General features: G+C 42.5%; 1 protein-coding gene and 1 long non-coding RNA gene across 3 annotated transcripts; one reads left to right on the top strand and one right to left on the bottom strand.

Annotated features, from left to right (window-relative positions):
* Nucleotides 1–8,433, bottom strand: ABRA (actin binding Rho activating protein). The gene is made up of 2 exons (XM_007124497.3): nucleotides 7,710–8,433; nucleotides 1–600 (listed from the first exon to the last, which is right to left on the bottom strand). Exons 1-2 carry the CDS (start codon nucleotides 8,375–8,377, stop codon nucleotides 81–83), a joined length of 1,188 nt encoding a protein of 395 aa, XP_007124559.2. The 5' UTR covers nucleotides 8,378–8,433; the 3' UTR covers nucleotides 1–80.
* A 121-nt stretch (nucleotides 8,434–8,554) lies between these two features.
* LOC114487886 (uncharacterized) lies at nucleotides 8,555–16,159 on the top strand. 2 transcript variants are annotated; one of them, XR_003683421.1, is made up of 4 exons: nucleotides 8,555–9,457; nucleotides 9,580–9,623; nucleotides 11,431–11,584; nucleotides 15,961–16,159. It is a non-coding gene; the product is annotated as an uncharacterized lncRNA (long non-coding RNA). The 2 variants fall into 2 exon arrangements; XR_003683422.1 differs by having other exon boundaries at nucleotides 11,416–11,584.
* Nucleotides 16,160–21,689: the final 5,530 nt, after the last annotated feature.

Below are 21,689 nucleotides of genomic sequence, written 5' to 3'. Positions count from 1 at the left end.
TCATGTAAAAATTGTTTAATATTTACCAACTTATTACAGAGCAGTTTGCATTTTACTTTTCACTACATCTGCATTTAGCATTAAGACAAGAGTGGGCCAAGTTTGGCTCGTGCAGTTGAAGGTTCACTCAGTAGAGTAATCACTACGTGGTCATCCCGGCCTTGCCATAGCATCTCTCCTTCGAAGTCAACCAGTCCATGCTTCCTGGCACGCATGAGAATGCCCACAACTTTATCTGAAATACGAACGTATCTGTCAAAGAGATCTCCAAAAGTAACCTGGATCTTGCCGTCCCGTCTGTGGTGAGCCACCGTGCGGATGATGAAGCACATGTCCATGATTTCTCTGTAGATGTGCTCCTCGGCTCTCTTGGCCCTTTCGGCAGTTTTGGTTCCTTCCTTGGGACAGCCGTAGCCTTCATCTCCTTTGTGCAGGCAGGTGGACATGGCCAACTCATAATCAAACTCTTCACTGAAAGGATTGAGCTTCTGAGATTGTCTGTGTTCATCAGCCCAGTGTTGCCATCTTTCTGTCAGGTTGCCCACTTGGCTGTATTTTTGCTGGGCCTTGCAGTTGAGTTTCTCTGTGAATCTATTTGCCCTAAAAGAGAGAGAGAGGATGAAGAATCAAAATATTGATATTTTAACACCCAAGGGTTGCTTTCTGTTTGTACTTCTTGTACATATGCATCTTAATGTAACTCTATAATTGTTTCATTATAAAAGAAATATGAACAATTCAAAAAAATAAGACATGAAAGAAGAAAAATCATACACAAGGCCACCATTGTTCTTAGTTTGAGGTATCTCCTTCTAGATTATTTTCTCTCTAAATAACAGTAATTTTTTAAGCTCCATAAAATAATCATATTAAACTATTTCAAGAAAAAAGCTTCCTTACACAAATGTAATGCAAATATGTGTATCTTAAAGTTGCATATTAGTAACATTTAGAACTGGACTCGAATGAGTGTATTAAGGGAATCCACTTTACCTAGGACATCAAGAAACAGTTATTTGCCCAAAATAAGCCTTATATCAGCACACATACTCTGTAATATTCACTCATGTATAGATTTTTATATATGGATTTCTTTTAGCTGCACTGCACAGCATGTGGATCTTCTTTCCCTGACTTAGGATGGAACCCGTGCCCCCTGCAGTGGAAGTGTGGAGTCTTAAGCACTGGACCACCAGGGAGGTCCCTATATATGGATCTTTAATGAAGCATATCTATACTAGTATCTATGATGTACCACAAATTTTGAAAAATCAAGCTGTATATATAGCAGACACCAGCTAGCAATAGTAAATAACATTTATTGAACACAGTGTGCTGGCATTCTTCTAAACACTTTCTACTAATATTTCCACAACCATTTCATGAGATAGGTACTGTTAATCTCACTTCACAGATGAGGAAACTGAGGCCAGAGGCGTTACGTAACTTTGCTTGAAGTCCCAAAGCTGTTAAGTGATGGAGCTAGGACTTGCACCAAAGTTAAGCCGGCTCCAGAGCCTGTGTATAACTTCTGTGGAATGCTGCCCTAACCCAGCGGAAGAGGCAGGGTTCAAACCCAAACTGTCTTAGGCAGAGTCACTGCCCTTCCCTCTGTGCGATGGTGCCACTCAGCCTGCCAGGACAGTGTCTGATTCGTGGATGAGCTGTGTCTCAAATGTGTGTGTCTGCCCTTGCAATTTGGAATGCATTTCTTATTAAAACAAAAACCAGCATTGGAAAGTGTAGACCAATAATGTCATGAGGGTGCAGATCTAATTTTTAAATGGCAAAATTTGTCTTTAACAGACTTTCCTGTCATTTCTGTATCTCCAATCTCCTAGACTTTTTTTCGAGGTCTCTTTGCCTTCATGAGTAAAGCATGAACTCTTGGACTACCTAAAAGTCAGAAATTTGTATTCCTCATCCGTACAAGTGACTCATGCATCCTTCTCCCCAGCTCCGAGTGGCTTCATGGGTGGAAGCATTGGAAGTGGGAGACGTAGAGCAGCAGGGTTGAATTTGCTTATGGGAATGGCATGCCCGAACTCAATAGCCCCTGCTATCTGAACTCTCACAATTTGCTGTTCAAAACCCAGGAATGGGTCAGATGTGGGTCTTCCTCACTATCCAAACTCACTTCCTGCAGTCTGGTCATTCAGATGCAGGAGGCTAACACTCTGGATAGAGAGGCAAGCATACTTGCATCAGCATTGTTTTCTTCGAAGAGGAAGGACATCCACTAGATGGCGACCTTTCACTAATTCCCGTGGTTTGTGTCCTACACTTGCTGCATTGTTTGACTATTGCAGTAGAATTCAAACTAGGAGTACATTGCTGAATATAACACTGCTGTTCTTTGTAACGACATGGGCAAAAGTATATGACAAAGTTAATTGGGAAAAAGCATACAAAAACTATTTACACAATTATCACAACTTAAAAAAATCATACATGTATGGAAAAGTGCTAGGAGCTACACTGCCCTGAAGTGGAATGCATTTCCCTCAACCCTGCTGGTCCCCGTCTTCATCTGCATCTCCATAGACTGTCCCTGTTCAGCTGCTCACATTATGGGCTGCTTGATCTCATGATCAAAGGAGAGGAAACACCTAGTGCCCTTGGAATGATGGCAATCCATGGCAGACAGTCTTCAATAACAAGCCCAGGGTCATCCTGGCAAAACCCAAAGCTCAGCCTCATTTGAGGCTGGAACATCTTGCTGGAGAAGCGACTTGAAACATCTCAGAAGAAAGTGAAAAGAATAGCATGATTTATTAACTCATACTTTTTGTCTCCTGAGCACCACCTGTGGTTCTGTCCTATAGTATAAAACATAATACATCCTCCCTTTAAGGAGCTTCTGGGCACTTTGACATTCCTTCCATCCTCTATTAAAGTACTTACGACAACTACTGTGTGCCAGACACTCTTCTAGGTACTAGTTGAATATTCAATAATGAAAAAAGAATGGCGAATAACCACTAAAAGACATTCATGAAAATCATCAGAGTAAAACAAATTTGAGTATATATGGTACAATTCTAACCATGTAAAATGTGTACACACCAGGCTGAAGAAATCAAGAGCATGCACACAATTGAAAATAATTATGTTGGTATCTAGACGACAGTTGATTTTTTTTCTTTTTCAGAATTCTCTTTCATGCCGGTATTACAGTTGACCCTTGAGCAACACAGGCTTGAACTGCGTGGGTCCACTTATCCATGGATTTTTTTTAATAGTAAATACTACAGTACTACAGGATCCTCATCGGGTTGTTCAAGGGAACAATGGTGGGGGAGGAGTTCTGATCTTTCAAGCACTTGAAAATCCGAGTATAACTCTACACTTATACTGTATCCATGGTTCCACCTCCATAGATTCAACCAACCATGGACTGTGTAATACTGTTGCAAGCATTTATTTTAAAAATCCGCTTATAAGTGGACCCACACGGTTCAAACCCATGTTGTTTTGCGTCAACTGTATTGATTTTAAAATTTACAAGAAGCATAAAAATAGAAAAATATTCAAATTATCATGCAGAGGTAATCTGTTTAAACTGTATGTTGTATGGGTCTCATTCATTGATGTAGTATTTTTTCTTCTCATTTTAATTAGGAACTTATATACCCTGAGTGTTGACACTCTATGTCATTTGGGATAAGGGTTGGGGTTGGTGAGGTAATAACTCTGTGAAGAAGAAGGTGCATCTAAAAAAGCACCTACTAAATCTTAATTTCCATTTGTTATATGGTCAAACTGTAATTCCCAGTAATAAGAGAAAAGGAAAGCAAAAGAATTGGTCCTATTAGCAAGAATTAGACAATAGACAAGGTTGTTTTAAAGAAGTACTAGAAGAAAATATATCTTAATGAGTATTTAATTTTCTCTATCTTATAAATGTTCTATATTGTCTTAGTATTTCCAATTTTTAAAAAGTATGGAAGTTTCAGGTTTAAATCAGGATTAGAAAGTCTTATACCCTGAGTATTCTCCTGATCAGTGAATGTAAGACTTAATATATCAGCTTATCCCGTTTTTCTAAATTTCAAGTGAAAATGTGAATAATAGTTTAGATTGAGCTTTAGAAAGACAATCTCGTATACATTTATAGAAGCAAAGCGATATTCAAAGACTGGCACCACATCCATATCTTAGGCTAGAACACTTCTCTGTCAGTAAACTGAAGAACTTCTGACACCCTTTCCAACTTCTCAGGGAAGTTCTGGGGAGAATCTGCTCCTCTGTCCACTGGTTTGCTTGCCCTTCACCACAGGAAGTATAGCCAATTTGGTTAATGGGAGATTGATATCTACGGGGTCACACTTATCAGAAGCAGGGTGACCGAATTCAAAACTGTGCTCTCCTTTCTGTTATCAACCAGGTTTGGGAGCCAAGCCTGTGCTTCTCTTTGCAGATTGGCAACTGTCCTCAGAGTCCATGGAAAGGGTTCCAAGCTCGAGAATTGGGGCCAAATATTAGAAAGCCATACTTTCCCCTTCATTTCTAGCAAATATCTTCAATATAGTTGTACCAAAACACTACAGTTTGGGAGTTATTGGGATTCCACTAACTAAGCTGATGCTTTGATCTCCATTTGATTTCTTGAGTCCATTCTGTCGTAAGAGAATCAGTCTAACACAGTGGTTAAGAATGCAAGCTCTGGCATCAGCCTTCCCAATGTCATCACTTACTAGCTCTATGACTTGTATACATCTCTGCGATCAGTTCCCTTTTCTATAAAACGCATCGTCATGCTCGACCATTAGTATTTTTGCCAGACAGAACTTGGAGGAGAGGATGGATGAGTGATTGTCATTTCAATATTGCATCATTACTGTATGGGAAATAAAATTTCCTTTGTCTAAAGGAGCTGGACCAAACAAGTCACATAGCTATACAATCAAAAGACTGAATATTTAAAAAATAAAGCATAAAATAGAAATCATTTTCAGAGTAAAGCCCCAGTTAGTAATACTCTACTGGTAAAGAATATTTCTACTTTCTACCAAACCTGACTTGTCTCTGTTATCCATAGGACATCTTAACGACCAAGAAAACTTTTTTTCTACTTAAATATTCGTGACACATAATTTTCTCCCTGTTAGTGGATATGGGGAAAGAATGGTGCTTAGAAATAAAATAAAAATAAATGAACAAAACCCCCTTTCACATAGGCCTCCTCAATAACGCCACATTCATTTCTCAAGCCGTATGTGAGAGTCCCATCAGGTAAAAAGTCCCATTGGGCTTCTGCTGAAGCTTCCTGAGCATAGCTAGGATTACTGCCGACATTCAGAGCTGCTGTTGCTGTGTACAACGTTCTGGTACCCTACGTATTCTAAGACTAAGGGAAAGGAACCAAAGAAGGAAGGAAGGGATTTCATTGCCATTCTCCTCCCCAAACCCTGAGAGCCAATCTCCTAGCATCTCGTAGTGTTGGGATCACCAGGGCTGGCCCCTTGCATTATAATGAGTACAACTTATTAAGTAGCTTTCCTGGGTCCGTTGCTTTACATAATTAATACCAAAATAACTCTATGGATTATCACATCTATTTTTTTTAGATGAGAACAAAGAAACTTAGGATTTGCCAGAGTGACCATGATTCATATCTGTCTCTCATTCAAAGGTATCTCTCTATCACACTAAGAAGGTGTCCATGTACATGTCTGTTTGGGGGAACCAGCAGAAGTGTCTGGTATGCAAGTTCTCACTTCCAGGTGAGACAGTTTTGAACAGTGGTCAAGAGGGTGGGCTCTGGATCCAGAGTGCCTGGGTTCAAACCCCATGGGCTATACAACCTTATACAAATTCCCTAATACTTCTTTGTCTCATGTTCCCATCTATCCAATGAGGATAATGATTATGCCTTCCCCAGGAGAATGTTTTGAGGATTAAATGAATAAATACTTAGACAAGTGCCAAAGAAGAGTACATGCGTTGGAGATTGGTCCCAGCTGCCACCTCCCTACCTCTGGCCAATTCAAAACATGCCGACAGGAAGATCGTCATTGTGCCACCCTTGGTCTTTATTCCGTTGGGTTTATTCTGTTCTATTGTTTCATTTTGTAGCACACACACACCCCAAATTCACAAGGCCAAAACTTAGACTATGGTTCCATATGGTCTGGTAAAATAGTGATTTCTGATTATGAATTCCTATGTGAATGTCAGTAGAGCACAAATCTAGATCTCTGAATGCATCAAGGTGCTGCATGAGAAGCAGCATCATGTCTTGTTTCAAAGCATTACATTTGGAGACAGGCATACACATCTCAGGTCACTAACTTGCTGAGTGAAATTTCCCTCTGAGCTTCAGTGCTCTCATCCCTAAAATGGGATATTACCTACCTCACTGTGAGAGTTCAAAGGACAAAGCACGTAAAATACCCATAGCACACACTAAATGCACGCAGAATTATGATTATCTAAGTTTGCCATTTCATTTTTCTCGAAAGCTTTCAATATAATAGTGCTAATTCTTTCAAAACATCTTTAAAGTCACAGACTGACAGCTTTTTGTCAAATAAGGTAACCAGTTTTGTTCTTTACTTTCTGATTATTTCATAAAAGTTGAAAAACACACCTACACATCTAACCGTTCCCAGAAGGAGTCAGTTTATAAGCATTTGCCACATCTGAGACTTTTCCTGTATTCTGATATCCTGTGGTTGTTGAGTGAGAAATCCTGACTTTCTGTTATGTGGAGGCAGTTACTGTCTTGAAACAAAACATGCATTTCTTGTCAGACTAAAGTATCAGTTTGAGTCTGTGTGTGTGTGTGTGTGTGTATATGTGTGTGTGTGTGCATTTAATTGTTTTAGGATTGTGATATTTTAATTACCTAGCTTTAATAGCATTTCTATCTTTGTTTATAAGCAGAACAAAGTTTTCTGAACGTTTGAAAAATTGCTAAATAATCTATATGAGGAGTAATAACTTTCATATAGTGAGCTTATGTGCAGGCACTGTGCTAAGCTCTCATCTCCTCCCAATACAACAGAATTTATTCCAAAAGGTTACTGTTGGCATTGTTTTACAAAGGAGGAAATGGGTTTAGAAAAATAAGCAGGTTTTTTTTGTGGTGAGAACATTTAAGAGATATTCTCTTAGCAACTTTCAAGCGTATAATACAGTATTGTTAACTATAGTCAGGGCAGAGCTGGAATTTGAACTTGGGTCTGTCTGATTTCAGAGCCTGCTTTCACATCAGACAGCAGCTTCCCACCTGTATACAGGCTCACAGAAATCCATGTTCCAGGGGCACTATTTGGGTAGATGTGTCTCTTGAAAATATTGTAGACTGATTTTGGACAAGGGAGAGGTTTCTCCACTCAGTCTACCAGCAAATACTTGTCTCTGCAGAAAAATAAGCCAATTTGTTACTCATTATAGAATTGACTTTAAAAATTTACCCAAAGCAGATACCCCTCTCCGGTGGCTTCATCTTTGTTGTGGCTAAACCTTGAGGGTTCAAAACAGAAAGGAGAAACCAAATAGTGCAGGCCCTTGGCCCACAGGTCCATGACTGAGCTTGGTACTGCCCTCTTAGCCCAGGGGCGTGCCTTTCCCCAGACCTTGCTGCCTGCCCGATCTGTGAGATTCTCACTCTGACTTTGGTAGTCCTTCCCTGCTCTCTGGGATGCCCCCAGCTGCCTGGGGCTCAAGAGCGGGATAAGGATTTGGAAGATGCATTCACTTACTGGAAGGACAAGGGGCGTTTGATTCTGGCAGCAGCCACCTGCTCTCCCTGCTGCTCCAGCCTCTCCTCTGTCTCCCCTCCGTAGCCGCTGTCCTCGGTGTCTATGCTGTGGCTCCTGCACTTAGGCTCTTCCTGCTCCATCTCTTTCCAGCCTTCAGTCAGCTCAGATACCAGGTTGGCACATTTTCTCCTCCGTGTTGGGGAGCCATGAAGGCGGAGGATTCTGTCCATTTCACTCTCTGGCTGCCCAGCTTCAGGCGTGTCCCCATCCTTCTCGTATCTGTGGCTGAGGTGGCCCACATCCCCTCCTCTCTCATAAGCCTTGCTGACAACTGTTTTGGTCACCTCTTTCCTTTTGATCTGAGAGACCTCGGTGGCTTCCTCTGAGTTTTGTCCATCTCCATGTCCCTCTGGCTTTGGGGAGGAAGACTTTGGGGCGCTCTGAGCTTTCCGGTGGGTGTTGGGGTGTATCACTGGTCCAGAAGCTTGGGGTGGGTTCTGGGTCCCGCCTGGCACCCAGCCTGTGGGCTCCTGGGCCTGCCTGATGCTGTTTTCATTGGCCCACTGCTGCCAACCTCGGGCCAAGCTGATAACCAGGGTGGCTGTGCCTACCTTCCGGAGGGCACTCTTGGCTAGCCCCGCCTCCCTTTCCTTTTCCCCCGGAGCCATGCTACCTTTCTCTTCTCTGCTGCTAGCCTGGGCACTGGCTAAAATGAGTGTGGGCCAGTGGAGGGCCTGGGATTTAAATAGAAGTGGGATGTGGGGGGGGAGAGAATTTGGTGACGGTGGAAACTATGTTAAGCACTTCTTGCCAAGATGCAGTGCCTTCCCTGTGATGGTGTGCTTTTTTTAAACCCTGACAGCTCCAGTTTCATCAGAGCAGAGGGACATCTCTGTTGGTAAAGGACAGTGATAGGATCACGCCCTTTCTTCTCCAAGTGCCAGAGTGGAAATTACTAGATCCGATCATGTGCTCAGCCTTGGGTTTTCCCTGACCTTAAAATATGGTCCTACCATTTATAGGAGCATAAAGTACATGCACAAGTTGTGCTGGGAACATTACAGGCTTGTTTCCATTGAAACCTCAACAGCTTTCAGTATAGCTCTTAGTTAGTCCCCATTTTATAGCTGAATACATGACACATAACTTCCTATAGCGAATAATATCTGAGACTCAAACCCCGATGTCTGATGTAAGGCATGTGCCTCTTTTCACTCTACTCATGAAAGGTCCTAAGTTGCCTTTTACTTTTGTTTTCATCTCTGTTCGATACAGACTTTAGAAGTCACCCCATCCAACCTCCATTTACCAGATGAGAAAATTGAGGCCCAGATAAGGGGGGAGACAAGGGGCCTGGTGTTTTAGTCCCACGTTTGAATTATTTTATAGACAAAACCTATTAATACACAAGACGATAGTCAAAATTTTGGTCCAATTATTTTTTTTTTTAATCTTTAAATTGAGACCTACACACACACTGAATTTCAGAGATTATTACAACAAATCTTTTCAAATATTTTGTTAAAGCAGACTATTTAAAGACAAAATAAGTGAATGCTATCAGAAGCAACCCCTACCTGAACTTTTGTTTTTAATAACACAACCTTCCTTAGCAGAACTTCAAGTTCATGCAGAAAAACCATTTTTTCAATTCTCAGAACAAAGACTGAAATATAGTTTTTAAAAAAGGACTGGATAGATAGGTCATTTGGACAGGAAAAGAACATCTATTAAGTGTCCTAAACCAGGTAAAAATGCTCAGGGCTCAACACTGAGTAATTTCTTAAAGTAAGACAAACAGAATTTTTTCTTCATACAACAGTTCTATAGATTTTTAAACTGTATACTTTCCTCCAATCTTGACATGCAGCTAACCACACTGATTGAAAACTGCTGTCTAAGCGCATGAAAAAGGTAAGAACTTTAATTACTTCTGATTGTGAGACAAATTTATTTTAAAAAATATGATGTCAGTTTTCCATCCTGTAGGTCATTTACCTCCCAGGATTAAGACAATTGGAGAGACGATTTACTACTCTATCTAGAAATCTGTCAGATGTGTTTTTAGAGTTCAACAGCATCTGATAATGTTAACTGTGGTCCGACAATGCAGAGACAAAATCCCTCTTGGTTAAGAGGAAATTGGATCACAAGAAAAGAAAACTATGACAAAGATTTCAATCTGAGTCTGAAATTTCTGGCATTCTTTCTTAGAATGTAGACACACTGCAGACTGTTTGGTTCCTGTTAGAATCCCTTCATCTACTTGGAATGCCTTGGTAAGGAATGGGGCTCCTGAGAGATGCCCATGAACTCAACCCAGGACCAGGCTAATTTATATCTCTCCAAGGGACTTTTCTGCTTCCCTGCCCACACCTGTTCCACATTCAATTCTTAAAGGGAGAGAATGGAAACAGCAAAATGTTACTAGTCTTTCACATATTAACAGGCATTGCAGTCAGCTGCCTGGGGCTTAGGGCTATCATCACATAGTCTTGGCAAAAAACAGGCAGCTACTAAAGGAATCTGGCCATTCCTTCTGAGATTTTGCTTCCACAGCAACTGTGGTCCTTCACTCATGCTTCTTCAGAAGAGAGTGTGAAATCCTTTTCCTCCTCATGTCTGCTTTGGGCATTCCTTCCCTAAAGAAAGGTCTGTATGCTACCTACTGTGCATCTTATAAGAAATATCTTCTTTCTCAACCTCGATCTAGATTCTTAAGAATTCAGCATTCTTCTGCTTTAATAGAAGGTGTAAAAGAAATGAAAATAAAGTCTCAAAGAAAGATATAGTGAACTAAGTAGTTTACAATGTGAGTTTCCTGTGAGACCATGAGATTAGAAACTGTAGGTGAAGATGCAGACCTGATTAATGAAGTATTTACCACCTAAGAAATTTGTCGTAAGTGTGAAAGTGTTTTGTAAAAAATATTAGTTATTATTTGATCATATGGGCAATATTAGGGAAGGGAGGGAGTTGTATTTATACAGTTCTCTGCATGATACACTTTGAAGCCAGGTGGAGCCAGCTCTCATCACCAGCTATATAATCTTACTAAAGAGACTTTAGAAACCGACATTTGCTCAAGGCTTATATGAAACAATAATTTCATTGATCCTTTCTACATAAATGAATACGTTTTTTCCTTGTTCATTCACAGAAAAGTGGGAATGAAAAGACTTTAATGGGCAGCAAAAAATGGCTTTTGATTTCAAGTGAATTTACTTAACTCAGTGCTTATGGAATGAATACAGTGGGTGAGGCCCGATGGTAGACAGTGTCGGGGAGAGTGTAAAGCAGAACAAAGCAGAACCTACTTTCAAGGTCTTCACATCTAGCCAGGAGAGGACATGCATATAACTGCCCTTAATAGTTTGGGGAGAACTACATTAGAAATAGAAATAAAGCTTTATGGGCTCATTGAGCACAGGTGACTGCTTTTTTTTTTTTTTTTTTTTTTTCCCCCCCCCGATACGCGGGCCTCTCCCGTTGCGGAGCACAGGCTCCGAACGCGCAGGCTCAGCGGCCATGGCTCACGGGCCCAGCCGCTCCGCGGCATGTGGGATCCTCCCAGACCGGGGCACGATCCCGTGTCCCCTGCATCGGCAGGCGGACTCTCAACCGCTGCGCCACCAGGGAAGCCCGGTGACTGATTTTATTGGAAGGACTTCATAGCAGTGGTGGTCCTTTATCTGATCCTTAAAAGGTAAAACTCTACCAGGTGGAGAAAGGGTGCTCTAATCTGAAGAAACGCCGTGAACGAAGATACGAAGGCATGAAGATGCACGGTACACCTAGAGACCTTCTAATGGCCCAGCGTGGAGATCACAACCTCAAATGCCTACAGGATCATGCAGGTCATTTAAACCCATGAGGTGAGTTGGATTGGGGCACAATATGGGGTGGTGAGGACTGTGGGCAACTGGCGAAGCAATGTCACAAGAGAAGTAAGAGATCTGGACTTTTACATGAACTCTCCCAATTCTCTAAATGGTGACAGTTAATACACACACACACATGCTTACACACAATAGTACTGGGTGAACCTACACAGTTCTTGGACCAGATTCTGTGGTCCCCCAGTTGATAAGCTTTAGAGAAGAGCATACAGTGTTTCTGGGGTAAGAACAAGGGGCCCGGGAGCAGTAGGGCAGGCCTTTGAAGAAGTCAGTTGGAGCTATATTACGAAGAACGCCTTGCTAAGGAATCAGTGTTTTATCAAATGGGACTCACTGCATCACTAAAAAATTTTAAACCTCAATGTGTTATCAAATTTGCGTCACCAAATTATCAAATAAAAAACCAGTGAAGTGGGGTTTGGATTTGAAAAAGATAGGACTAGGATAGGGAGACTCTTCATAGGGGTTACAAAAATCATCTTGGAAAGAACCCAGTGAGGATCTGAAAGAAGAGAGAAAGGTTTGAGAGCCATTGAGGGTCACGTCAGACCCGCTAGTTGCCAAGGGTGATGGGTATCGGGGGTGGTCTAGAGGTTTCAATTTAAGTGACAGGTGTGAGAAGGTGACATTAGCTGGAAAAGGATAGAAGGGACGATTTGTGGTGAGAAGGAGGAGTTTCCCCCTTGAGTTGCGGAAGCGCTGGGGCGCACATGGAGACCTGGAGCACGGAGAGGAACCAAGAACATGGACCCGGTGGTCGGGCAGAACCAGGTGAAGATCCAGGCTCTGCAGGTTAGCAGGGTGACCTAGATCATGTTACCTGATTTCTCTAAGATTCAGTTTTTTCATCTGTAAGATGACTATTATCAGAGCGTCTACGTCATAGGGTCAGTGTGAGAATCAAATGAGTAACACGTGAAGCACTGAACAGCATGCCTGGCCCATGGAAGCTCGATAAGTGGTTATTGTTATTAATATCTGGATGTTGAGTCATGGCGTTAGAGAATTAAAGCTCCTTAGGTAATTCTGTCTGACCAAGGACAGGACTGATACCAAACCCACGGCAGCGATGCGTCTTCAGGTGGGAGGGTCAAGTGGGGTGATTTGTAGGGACTGGTGGCTGCAAGGGAATGCTTATTTATAGTGTTTCATGTGTGTAAGGTAATTTATAGTGAGGCCTTTAAAGCAGTGTTTGAAAGCTTTGCCTCAGCCTGGTGCAGGTCAAATGAGGTCTCAGTTACTTGGTAGGGATAACCAAAGAGTTGAGCACAGGTGCTTTCCTGGAACCTCCTGGAATATGGAGCTTAGTGGTTTCCAATCACTGAGGCTCACATTAGAATCTTAAATCACATTGGGATCACCTGTGGAGCTTTAAAAACTACCACTGGTGCTAAACTGTCTCTGGAGTCAGGTCTTGGGTAGGGTCCCAACACCATTTTAACCTAACACACTATCGGGGCTGACAACCCTTGTTCTAGATTCTAGAGGCTTCCAGCAGACATTCCACATGCAGGTCTCAAGAGTGTCGTGACCAGTAGCCCAGATATGGGCTCAGGCAGATTGATTTTGCATTCTGGATCTCCTTTCAGAATCTGTGTACCAGAAGAGTTAACTCCTCTGAGACTCAGTTGCCTTGTCTGATGGCAATAACATGACTTTCCCCACCGTTGTTTGTGTGTCTACATGAGATGATGTTTGTGCAGCAATTAGCACAATGCCCAATACACTGGATAAGAGCACCACGTGGAAGCTGTTCACATTGTTTTTATACTGTTACTGAGGATAATGATGCCACCTTCTACATAAATGACCTCAGTTCACAGACAACACATCGAACCTCAATATGTATAATACAACATAAACTTTTACATCATAAGCAATAATAATTTACATACATTGCCAGAGACCAAAGAAAATTTCAGAGAACAAATGTCACACAAACCATTATCAATCTATAGTCACATTAATTTAATTCAGGAAACAAACAGATAAATGCTTATGATATTTAATTAAATCTGAACAATGGTGTCTCAAAAACTGACCTTGAAATCATGACTGAAACTCACTTTTCTTTGAATAACAGTTGTTCAGTCTTCACTATGTTATTAACACTAACTTGGTTCATGTTTAATCGATTAACTCCAAACTGCACAATTTAGAAGTGTACCTCATTAACACCCTAAACTAACAATACCCATTAAAGTGTCATGTTCCTAACTCCTCTGATGATTGAATAGTATAGTATAACACACCTAGGATGGTGTCAACCTATAGTTCAATGAAAGAAAAGTGAAATCAACGGCTGGTTTGGGCTGATCACGCCCACTTAATTAGTGCGATAGCTCCTTAATACATTTTGCTGCTTTTCATTTTGCTCTATGCAAATCCATCTGTACACATCTCCCATGTTTACCTTAAAACTCAAAATTCATGTACTCGCTCAGCTGATCAAAAACCCTTTAAGCGGGCTTCCCTGGTGGCGCAGTGGTTGCGCGTCCGCCTGCCGATGCAGGGGAACCGGGTTCGCGCCCCGGTCTGGGAGGATCCCACATGCCGCGGAGCGGCTGGGCCCGTGGGCCGTGGCCGCTGAGCCTGCCCGTCCGGAGCCTGTGCTCCGCAACGGGAGAGGCCACAACGGAGGGAGGCCCGCATACCACACAAAAAAAAAAAAACCTTTAAGCACTTCCCAATATCATCCAGATAAAGTTAAAATGTCTTAGCCTTATAGTCAAAGCTTGCTATCATTTGCCTTCAATTTTCACTCCTTGCCTTTATAGTTTGGTAACTCTATGGAGTTTCACCTAAAAAAGCCTTTTTCTTCCTATTTTGGAGGATGTATGGTTGAAACAACAGTGCACATAGAGAAGCTTTGTGTGTGCTGAGACAATTCATTTAATTTTTGCTCCTGTTTCTTCCTGCAAAAATCTTCTTTGTCCTGGGCTTGGTGTGAGTGTCAGTAATGTATACCAAACTGTTTCATAAACTGTAAAGAACGATAGCAGCCCAGTCACCATGCTCGGACTTCTCTTTTTTTTCTTCACCACTGGGTCTATTGTAATATTGTAATACATCTCTGGCGGTGTTACAGCTCTGCACCAGCTGTAGTTTTTTAAGCTCCACAGGTGATCCTAATGTGGTTTAAGATCCTAATATGATCCTCAGTGATTGTAAACCACTGAGCCCTGTAATACCCCCGTCTCTGGGTTCCATTGGTGCCACCTACTTTTACCTTACTACCTGATGTCTTGTACACCCATGTACTCACTAAGCACCACCTGTGGGCTATGGAGGGGACGGGTGACAAAAGAGATGAGTCTGACCAGTGTCTGCCCTAATGAAGCTCACAGTAGAACATGGAGAAAGAAAGAAAGCAATCAGGTGTTACTGGGTTATGATATACGGGTCAGAATAGGGGCATATCTGAGGTCAGAATCAGTTATATCTTTGGGGTTAGGGAAGGCCTCAAAAAAGAAGGTGCTGATTGAACTGAGCATTATGGATTGCTGTCCAGTCGAATGCGGTTGGGGAGAGGAAGCCCCAGAGAGAGGCTTAATGACTCAAGGTATGGAGGAGGAAACAGCATGTCTTACTGGAGTGTAAGCTGAGTTTCCCTACATACTACACACACAGCCTGATGGGGTCCCCTTTCTTTTTTCAAAAAAATTTTTTAATATAAATTTATTTATTTTATTTTTGGCTGCTTTGGGTCTTCGTTGCTGCGTGCAGGCTTTCTCTAGCTGTGGAGAGTGAGGGTTACTCTTCCTTGCGGTGCGCGGGCTTCTCATTGCAGCGGCTTCTCTTGTTGTAGAGCACAGGCTCTAGGCACACGGGCTTCAGTAGTTGCAGCACTCAGGCTCAGTAGTTGTGGCTCGCGGGCCCTAGAGCTCAGGCTCAGTAGTTGTGGTGAACGGGCTTAGTTGCTCCGCGGCATGTGGGATCTTCCCGGACGAGGGCTCGAACCCGTGTCCCCTGCATTGGCAGGCAGATTCTTAACCACTGCACCACCAGGGAAGCCCCCCTTTCTTTTAATAACCCAAGTAAACGACTTACATCCCCCTCCACTCAGTGTAAACGGAAAGAGTCTAGTGGCTATCTTAGAAGTCTTTTGAAATATGAGTGTGCATGGAAGTATCTAGAATTTGACCACTTCTCACCATCTTTATTGACATTAACCTGCCCGCCCCTTCTCACCTGGACCATGGGCAGCTCAAGCCACCATCAGCATTTTTGTGGATTATTACATCGTCTCCTTAACTGGTCTCCCTACTCTTAATCTTGTCCAATCTGTTCCCAACATTAGTCATATCCTTTAAAAACTTGACTCAAATTTTTCTCTCTGTTTTTTGCCTCAGAGTAAAAGCCAAAGTCCTCACAATGGTCTGCAAAGTCTTACCACACTCTCCCCGTTTAGGCCCCTGACTGCTTTCCCTGTGACTCTCCCCTAACCCGTTCTTCACCCTGCCTGGGCCACACGGATCTCCAAGCTCTCACCTGCCCCGGGACTTCTGCACTATAGCTCCCTTTGTCTTAACCTCCTGATTCCCCACCAGCCGGCGCCATTGCCTCTGCATATTCCAGAGACACAAATTCTCTCTCAACAAAAGAGGCTCTCCTCTTAAGAGCAGTGCTGCATCCTTCTGCAGTGGAAACCGAGGAAGGAAGTGCAGTGAAGTTTGCAGCTGGTCAGGTAAATAAGTAAGACCAGATAGTGGAGGAACTTTAAAGCCCTGATAAGACATACAGATTTTATCCAAACCTTGTAAAGTTTTAACCTGAAGAATGGCATGATCAGAATTGCATTTTAATAAATTCATTTTGTCAGTAGTATGGAGAATGAATGGACTCAAGGATGGAGAGTGGGCAAGAGTAGAGGCTGAGATAATTTTCGTTTTCTTTTATCCAGAGGCAACCCCCGCCAAGGGCAGGATGTTTGGGGGTCTCTGTTGGCTCTCTGATCTCTTTCCCACCCCCTTTATAAAGGTTCTTCTAAAGCAGAAATTCCAGTCAATTCTTTCCCCTACTAGTTCACCAACTAGACCAAAATTGTTTCCACCGCTGGAGGTGGGAGAGTAGAGATGCGGTCCCACCCACGAAGTTTCGTTACTATGGTGACAGCGCGGGGGGGGGGTGCGGGCGGACCGAAGTGCCTCCCCCACCCTCCTCCCAAACCGAGAAAGATAGTGGGCCGTGCTGACCCCGCCAAATTCTAGCCAACGGGCGGCTGCTCCTGCTTTCCGCCAGTTCTCCCCGCCCCCCGTCGGCCTGGCCCCCAGGAATCGGATTCACGAATCTGGACTAGGGATTTTTACAGTTCCAGGCCAGGTGCGAGGGCGCCGGGTGGAGGGGCGCAGAAAACTAGGTAAGAGATGATGAAAACCTACTCTAAGATGGTAGTGGTAAAGTCGGAAAGGAGGGAATAAGCACTACAGGTGTAATTAAGAGGTGGAATTGATAGGAGTTGGTCACAATGGGATATTAGGTGTGAAAGAAATGAAGGCATTTGGGGTGAACAGAGGCTTTTTGTCTTGGGTTGATAGGTAGATGGTGGCTTCATTCACGAAGAATAAAAATACAAAGGGAATACTAAGCTTGGGGATTGGACAAACATTAAGTGTTGGACATACTAACTTGGAGATACCTGTAAGACCTCCAGGGTAAGTTATCTAGTAGATGGGGATTGGAGCTCAGGAGAAAGGTCTGGGCACTTATTTAGATTAAGGCATCATTTTGGATCATGGAGGCTAAGTCATGCCAAGTCACAGAGCCAACAAGAGTTAACCCCGGGATCAAAGTCAGACACTTTGACTCCAGAGTCAGGGCTGCTACTGACTGTGGTCGCACACGAATTCCTTTCCTCCTCCTTGCTTGTCGCCCCACCTTGAAGGACGGGCTTCAGAAGCTCGTGACACCACTCTCGAAAACAGCTTCTTAAGAAGATCTAAATATAGAGTTTCTTAGCCCTGACTTTCTATCTGATCCTGTAAAACTTTCCTTTCCTTAATGCCAAGTGTCTTTATGTGACCCGATGGAGGTGTTAGCTAACTCTACAGTGGTAAGAATTTTGCAATATATAAGTATCACATCAACACATTATACACCTTAAACTTGCACATCGTTATATGTCAATTATATCTCAATAAAGCTGGAAAAAAGGTATGTTTAAAAAGTAGTCTTCACTCTTAATTTGTGACCTCCTGTTCACTTCTCAACCCATTCAACCCACAATTCTGGTTTCTGCCCACAAACTCAATTTAGTCAAGGCACAGATGACTTCCTCATTGCCAAACCCAAGGGAGATTTTTAGTTCTAACTTATTTAAACTTTCTATAGCATCTTGTATACATCCCCTTCCATATGTGTGTGTGTGTGTGTGTGTGTGTGTGCGTGTGTGAATATGTGTATGTGTTGAGGGAAAGAGAGAAAGTCCTGACAGAAAGATAAAGTTTGGAAAACCAAGAAGGAATAGCCAATCCTAATTATACTCATGCAACTTATTCATAGGCCGGCATGAATGTTAACAGAGTTACAATTTATTCCAAATCCTGAAACTTTGGTTGTGCTAGAAGTATTCCTTTCAGTGCAGGGCTGTCATTTTGAGAAAAAAATGCTGAAATAGCCCATTGAACATGGCTTCGTACACCAGATGTTTCCCCTCTTTTCCTGGAAATCATCGTAAAGCAACAGGTACAATTTTTTTAAAAAAAAAACCTCTCGGACTCTATCTTCTGTTAAGTAGGACACAGGCAATCTACAGACTCTGACATATGTGTAATAATTGCTAAAACTAGCTGAGATTGGTTAGAATCTATGTAGCAGAAAGTCAAGAGGGATACTGAGAAGGCCTGCAGGGGTGGGTTGCAGAAGGATTTTGCAAAAACGCATTTTCTGAAAGGAAGCAATTCACCGTGTAGTAAAAAAGCTGCATGGCATGTTTGCTGTAGTGAGTGTAGAAATCTGGTGTCAGGTCTGGCAATCAAAATCCTCCTAAAGTTCGACTTTGAAAAGCAGTTTTGTTTTTTTTTTTAACATCTTCATTGGAGTATACTTGCTTTACAATGTTGTCTTAGTTTCTGCTGTACAACAAAGTGGATCAGCTTTATGTATACATATATCCCCATATCCCCTTCCTCTTGCCTCTCCCTCCCACCCTCCCTATCCCACCCCTCTAGGTGGTCACAAAGCACCGAGCTGATCTCCCTGTGCTATGCAGCTGCTTCCCACTAGCTATCTTTTTTTTTTTTTTAGATTCCATATATATGTGTTAGCATACGGTATTTGTTTTTCTCTTTCTGACTTACTTCACTCTGTATGACAGACTCTAGGTCCATCCACCTCACTACAAATAGTTCAATTTCGTTTCTTTTTATGGCTGAGTAATATTCCAGTGTATATATGTGCCACATCTTCTTTATCCAAACAACCCAATCCAGAAGACCTAAATAGACTTTTCTCCAAAGAAGGTATACAGATGGCCAACAAACACATGAAAGGTTGCTCAACATCACTAATCATCAGAGAAATGCAAAGCAAAACTACAATGAGGTATCACTTCACACCCGTCAGCATGACCATCATGAAAAAATCTACAAACAATAATTGCTGGAGAGGGTGTGGAGCAAAGGAAACCCTCTTGCACTGCTGGTGGGAATGTAAATTGATACAGCCACTATGGAGAACAGTCTGGAGGTTCCTTAAAACACTAAAAGTAGAACTACCATATGACCAAGCAATCCCTGTACTGGGCATATACCCTGAGAAAACCATAATTCGAAAAGCAGTTGATTTAAAGAGGCAGAAGCAGTAAGGGTACACAAAGAATTAAATGGTTGCATCATATTTTCGGGAAGCAGTCAGATCTCTAAGGTGGCTATAGAAAGTTCTTTGGATTGAAACACCTGGAAGCTACTCTGGTCCATCCTCTTTCTTTACAGGAACTTTCTTAAATGCCTAATCCAGAAAATTTCAACTCATTTAGTGATGTAAAAAAAGTTTTAAAATGGTACAATAGCAACCCAAAGACACTTTAAGAAAAATATGTGGAAAAGAACAATAAACTTACCAACAAAGACCACTCACCAGAAAAAAGCTACCACAGAACAGGTGAAAAATGTGAACCTTCAGCCAAAACTTTAAAGACAGAAAACATGACCTCTGTGAAGAAGAAGCAAGCACACAAAGCAGATATAATAATTCATGGGAGAGATGGCAAGACACCAATCAAAGACAAAAAAGACTAGAGAAAAGATATTAGAGGTAGAAGGGTGGGACCAGAAGAGAGAAATCTGGTATTTTTCTCAAAGAATTTGAATGTATACTTGGAAAACATGAGAGGAGCACACATGGTAGGTGCTCAACAAATGTTTGGTCAGTGAATGAATGGGTGATGGGGGAGGGAGATGTTCCTGAATTCCATTGTATACCTTAATAATGAATCTATTTCAAAGGTAAATTAAAAATAAAACGACAAAAGAGTGAATGAGAGAAGGGCCTCGGATTTATTCTTATTTTCTCCAGTTGTTATGTTCTCCAGTTCAGAATTTATGGGAATCTGTCTCCATTTCCATGACTGTGTTTTGATTCGAGGAAGACTGAAAGCATTTGGTTGCTCTGCGTTTCATGGGGCCTCCTCTGTATCCCCCCAGATGAGGGCAGGGTTCCTGGTCCTTCTTAGTCCTGCAGAAGAGCAGGACTAGGTGATTCCAGTCTGATCTGCCCTTTGGAAGGGACTGACTGGTCACAGCTTCCTCTGCCTGCTCTCAGATATCCCAGGCTTGCCGTCTCTACAGGTTCCGCTTGCCAGACCTTCAGTTATTTCCATGGCCCAAGTCAACAAACATTCATTGAGCTACAGGTAAGTATCATGGTTGTAAGAGGTACCAAGACACACGAGGTGGTGTCTCAGGGTTTGCACCCTAGTCAGGGATTCAGGTGTGCATGATAATTACAGGGGCCTCAACAAGTTGTTAACCTAAGGATTTGTTTTGTCTAAGTCTGTATTATTTTGCTAGGGCTGCTGTCACAAATTGCCACAAACTTGGTGGTTTATTCTCTCGCGGTTCTGGTGTCCAGAAGTCAGAAATCAAGATGGTGGCCTGGCTGTGCTCCCTGTGAAGGCTCCAGGGGAGGGTGCTTCCTTGCCTCTCCCAGCTCCTGGTGGCTCCAGGATTCCTTGGCTGGTGGCTGCACCACTCTAGTCTCTGCCTCTGTCTTTCCATGGTTCTCTCCTCTGTGTCCATGTCTTTTTCTCTTCTTTCTGTGTCAAATTGCCCTCTGCCTTTCTCTTATATAAGGACACGTGTCATTGGATTTAGGGCCCACCCAGATAAGCCAGTATGATCTCAAGTTCCTCAAATTAATTACATCTGCAAAGACCCCTTTTCCAAATAATATCATATTCACAGATTCCAGGGGTTAGGATGTGGACATATCTTTTGGGGGGCCACCATTCAACCCACCACAGCCTTCTTGCAGAGTGTTTTTCTACTTTCCTTTGGCATCCTATTGTGCTTTTAGGCTTCTCTGTTTGTATTATATAGGCTGACTTTGGATCAAATTAAGCCCCATTGCCAGCTAGCTGTGTGACCTTTGGGCATGTTACCTAGCTTCTCTCTGCCTGAGTTCTCTATTCAAACAGGAAGTGCAAATGTGCTTTTGACAGGATTATTATAAGGAGTAAATGGGGCATGGAATGTAAAGCTATTAGCGCAGCTCATTAAATATGGGGAGAGATGATCTCACTGTGCTTGACATCTGTGACAGCAGGGACTGGGCGGACATCAGCTTTTCAATGCGTCGTTTTACAAGGAGGCCTTTATCTCTCCTTTGTTTCCTTCTGCCTTAATTTTCCCAGCGCCAAGGTAAGCACTGCAGACTTGCTCCAACCTCAGAACAGGGGCTTTACTTTGAAAGCCTTGCAGCTAGCTGGCAGACAGCTGGAAATTCACTATTTTAAGTTTTAGGACACTGGCAGGAGGTCTGAGTTATGTTAATTTCAGAACCTCTGACAGGCTTATCTTCAGATTTCTTTTTTTGTTTTTTTAAATAGAGATTAGAGCTTACTCAAAGAGGCAAAGGCAGCTGT

The sequence above is a fragment of the Physeter macrocephalus genome, chromosome 15, assembly GCF_002837175.3.
Source record: "Physeter macrocephalus isolate SW-GA chromosome 15, ASM283717v5, whole genome shotgun sequence".
Classification (NCBI taxonomy): domain Eukaryota; kingdom Metazoa; phylum Chordata; class Mammalia; order Artiodactyla; family Physeteridae; genus Physeter; species Physeter macrocephalus.
This window is presented reverse-complemented; position numbering and strand designations above follow the sequence as displayed.

What these genes read in the sequence shown, in the direction of transcription:
- ABRA (XM_007124497.3), bottom strand. Translation starts at nt 8,377, where the DNA reads ATGGCTCCGGGGGAAAAGGAAAGGGAGGCGGGGCTAGCCAAGAGTGCC. An exon ending in AAACGCCCCTTGTCCTTCCA is followed by an intron (nt 601 to 7,709) that starts GTAAGTGAATGC and finishes TCTCTCTTTTAG; the next exon opens with GGCAAATAGATTCACAGAGA.